This window comes from Sinocyclocheilus rhinocerous, unplaced genomic scaffold, assembly GCF_001515625.1.
Source record: "Sinocyclocheilus rhinocerous isolate Xijiao unplaced genomic scaffold, SAMN03320098_v1.1 scaffold1215, whole genome shotgun sequence".
NCBI classification, from domain to species: Eukaryota; Metazoa; Chordata; class Actinopteri; order Cypriniformes; family Cyprinidae; genus Sinocyclocheilus; species Sinocyclocheilus rhinocerous.
The window spans coordinates 138109-140582 of NW_015628913.1; the positions used below are offsets into that span (position 1 = coordinate 138109).

The 2474-nt window shown below is 37.1% G+C and overlaps 1 protein-coding gene across 5 annotated transcripts in view; it reads left to right on the forward strand.

Annotated features, from left to right (window-relative positions):
• Positions 1-2474, forward strand: part of LOC107738499 (band 4.1-like protein 5) — a 52024-nt gene that overhangs the window by 13007 nt on the left and 36543 nt on the right. For all 5 annotated transcript variants that reach the window (XM_016550249.1, XM_016550251.1, XM_016550252.1 and 2 more), the window contains exon 3: positions 1578-1682. In XM_016550249.1, the coding sequence (XP_016405735.1) occupies positions 1578-1682 (105 nt within the window). The remainder of the gene's footprint in view (positions 1-1577; positions 1683-2474) is intronic.

Genomic DNA, 2474 nt, shown 5'->3' on the forward strand with positions numbered 1-2474 from the left:
CGCTCTCCTGGAGACCGTGCGCTCATGCACACTGGCAGCGCACACACATAACTCCAGGTTCACATTAATCAGTTTGCAGTGCACATGTGGTGCATATTTTTTCCTGCGCTCATGTTAATGGATTCAAGCGTTCACTGTACACGGTTGCAGTCCAGCAGTGCGTTCAGGAGCGGTGCGTCTGCAGCAGTGCGGAGATCGTTTCCGCACCGAGTCTATTTTTGCTGCGCTGCAAGCGCTGAATTAAAGTGACAGCGCATTGTTTGTAGTAAATATGAACATGGATTGGCACGAAAATTTAGTTATTACACCATAAATGCATATTATTAAAGTCTACTGTGTTTCACAGTGAACACATGTTTTTTTGGCTAGGTTTAAAGGGAAAGAGCACTTTTAGATAAACAATAATAGGCAATAATAGTTGGCAGGTAGGAAAACAAAGTTCTTTATGAACTGCAGGATTGCTTGTAATAAAGATTTAAATGCAAAAGAAAAGGCAGTAGAGCTGACTATTTCTGTCAATGGTAGGTTTGTGATAACGTAAGAAAAGTAAGTTTAAATGTTTTGCCACTTGCTTGAGCAACTTAATATATAAATCTAGAAGAAAATGCAAAAGTAAAAAGCATTGAATAATGTGTTGCTTATATTTATTGTGCTTAAACATGTGAATTGCAATGCTGAAAAAGCATTTTCAGTGACAATGTTTGGATTTGAAATCAAAATAATGGATAAATGTTGTGTTTGTGGTAAACAGCCACGGATCAGTAGCAGACTCCTGTGTGAGAGCTGCTTCCCCTCTCACAAGACTGACCCCCCATTTTCAAAAATGAAATTCAGGTCCTGAATAAATGTCTAAAAATCCTGATTGGAGTATCACAATAAATAGTTATAAATGATAAAAAGAAGGTTTTAAAAGATCAGTATCGGTGATCGGTATTGGCAGATACTGCTTTCTGTGATCGGCGATCGGCCTCAAAAATCCTGATCGGAGCACCTCTACTTAAGAAAAAAATATTCTTCTTTTTGTTTATGTCTTTGGTGGTCATGGGTCAGGGGCATCCTCCATTGTGAAGCTAGACTGTGACTCACTGGCTTGACAGGATGCACTATCGTTTGAAATCAGACACAATTGAAGTCAAGAGTTTGAGCTGTTGAGGCTTATTCAGACAGAGAAAGACAGGAGAGCTCTTCCTACAGTTTGGAATTTTGTAAATTAATATTACACTTTATATCCCATAGACGGATGGAGTTTTTATATTTAAATGGAAAAAAACTTTTAAACTAGATTCCAAAGAACTGAAGTTTTTGCTTTAGATGTTTGGAACAGGGAAATGGTCAGTAGTGCTAAAACAATGTTTTAGTCAATGTTAGATTGGCCTACTTGGCCAAGACCTTATCCACTGACCTGCTGTATCAGTGCTATTGCAAGCCAGTACATGTAGTTCCAGTACACATACTTGGTTATAAACAAAAATGAAGTTTGCTTAATATTACATTGTTAATATCAGTTTAAAGGTAAGCATGCAAGGCACTATACTGTTAGGATTTAAATCATGCTCTCTCTCTCGCTCTCTCTCCAGAAAAAAGCCAAAGGTGCAGAGCTGTTTGAACAGATCATGTATCACCTGGATATTGTCGAGAAGGATTACTTTGGCCTGCGCTTCATGGATTCAGCCCAAGTACCGGTAGGAGCAAAAGGATTTCTAGATAGTGGATGCAATCTATGATTTGATATGTCAGCTGATTTGGTCTGATTCATGGGCCTGTTATGTTCAAATAGTCAACACTTGCTCACCTCCAGTGTGGATGGTTGCATCATAAAACTAGAACTAGGGCTGGCTCGATACCACTTTTTCAGTACCGATCCCGATCCGATACCAGCGCAATTTTAATTTTTTTTAATCATTGTAGAATTTCTGTACTTCAATGTGTTGTCCTGATCATCACTCTTTTGTGTGTAAAACACAATCTACCACATATAGACAACTTCATTGTAAAGAAAAACAACAAATGAATAAATATATAAACATAATCCATGACAAAAATACTACTATAAACTAGGTTAAAGGATAATTCAGTAGCAAACTATACGATATTATCACGATACTTGTGTCACAATACAATATTATTGCGATTTTAAATATGTTGCGATATTCTGCGATATATTGCAATTTATTACCTTTTTCCAACTTCAAATTATGTCCCCAAAGGAAAACTTTGACAACATCTGTTTTAACTAAAAAGAAACATTTCTCTGTGTGTTTATCTCACTTCAGTTTTATTGTTGCAGTGCAAAATGGGATTGTCAAGCAGACAAACTGACCAACACTTTCATGAAAACCTGTCATAAATGTTGTATGCACCTGGCAAACTCAACTATTTGTATTACAGTCTAATCTAGTCCACCTTAATTAAATGTAAACAGGTATGCACTGCTGTGCTACTACAGGTATTTTGAACAGTGCAACTTGAAATTG